Below are 1,387 nucleotides of genomic sequence, written 5' to 3' on the forward strand. Positions count from 1 at the left end.
CCGCGCGGCGCCCGGGAGGCAGCAGAGCGCGGGCAGCAGCAGCAGCAGCCGCTCCGGGGCCCGCCAGAGGCTCCAGCGCGGGACCAGGCCTGGCGGCGGCGGCGGCAACCCCGGCGCGGCGCGGCCGCCCCGGCTCTTCGGCATCCCGGCGGCGGGGCCCGGCCGCCCGGCTGCGATGGCGGCGGCGGCGGCGGCGGCTCCGGCCGGGTCCTCCCGCTGCAGCCGCTGCGGAGCCGCCGAGTCACCGCGCCGCGGACACGCGCCCGGCCCGCCTGTCTTCGCCGCCGCCGCCGCCGCCGCCTCGGCAGCCAGCGCGCCCCCGCCTCCGCGCGCCGCGCCCTGGCGGGGGACGGCCAGGGGCGCGGGGGCAGCACCCAGGCGGGACTCGCGGAGGCGGCGGCTCCGGGCCAGCCCGGAGACACTGGCCGAGGAACGACGCTGGGGTGGGAGTCGCAGAGGCCAAAAGACCCGCTCTGGAGGCAGGGTCCAAAGGGGTGGAACTGGAGGAGGGGGGCCTGAGTGGCAGCCCAGGGGGAGGGGGAAGAAGCTAAATAAATAATCCTAGAAATAGAACCACGCCGCGGCTCTGGGAGAGGATATCCGGGGTTGGGGGTCCGAAGCCAAAGGCATAGTCCTGGGGGAGAGGGTCTGAGGCGGGACACTGCAGGAGGGGCGTCTGGCCCTGGGGGAGGGGAATGGGGAGCTGCCCTGGGGTAATGGTGAGGTTGGAGGGAATGAGCTGAAGAAATAGTCCTCGAGGAGAGGGTCTGAGAGGGTGGCAGTGGAGAAGGGAGGGCAGGGAGGGTGAGAAACTAAAGAATAAACCCAAGGAGCATTTCAGGGGGGTAGCCCTGGAGACATTAGGTGAAATTAAGGTGAAGCTCGTTCTCTTACCCCCAGAGGGAGAGACATCAACCAGTTGGGAAGATCATCTTTCATCCAGAACAACCCATATTTATTGAACACTTTCTATATATATGTAGGGCTCTGGGCTACTTGGGATACAAAAGAAAAAAGAAAAAAAAAAAGAGGCTGATTCCCTGAAGTGTAGATGTTTACAGCTTGGTGAGAAAACATAAGTACAAAGAAACACCAAGTGTCAAAAAGCATACAGGCAGGTGCTCCAGGGATCAGAGGAGGCTTGATGGGGGACTGGAGAAGTCAGGACAGGCATTAGGGGTTGGGTGGCAGCAACTCTAGCTAAGCCTTGAAGGAAAGGCCAGATTTAGACAAGGGAAGGGGAATGGAGAGGGCATGATGTCAGGTAGGAAGATGAGGGTGTACATGTGTACAAGACATGTGTACAAGACATGGCTGGGGCAGTAGATCTGTTTCTCTGAAGCACAGGGTTCCCATAGGAAAGTGCTGGGATGTAGGGGAAACGTAT

At 62.5% G+C, this 1,387-nt stretch overlaps 1 protein-coding gene across 1 annotated transcript in view; it reads right to left on the reverse strand.

Moving 5' to 3' along the window:
- The window catches only part of MMP24 (matrix metallopeptidase 24), a 44,172-nt gene extending 44,028 nt beyond the window's left edge, over positions 1 to 144 (reverse strand). The window contains exon 1 of the mRNA XM_007447812.1: positions 12 to 144. Within this exon, the coding sequence (XP_007447874.1) occupies positions 12 to 144 (133 nt within the window). The remainder of the gene's footprint in view (positions 1 to 11) is intronic.
- Between the last annotated feature and the right edge of the window lie 1,243 nt (positions 145 to 1,387).

This window comes from Lipotes vexillifer, unplaced genomic scaffold (genome assembly GCF_000442215.2).
Source record: "Lipotes vexillifer unplaced genomic scaffold, Lipotes_vexillifer_v1.1 scaffold397, whole genome shotgun sequence".
Taxonomy (NCBI): Eukaryota; Metazoa; Chordata; class Mammalia; order Artiodactyla; family Lipotidae; genus Lipotes; species Lipotes vexillifer.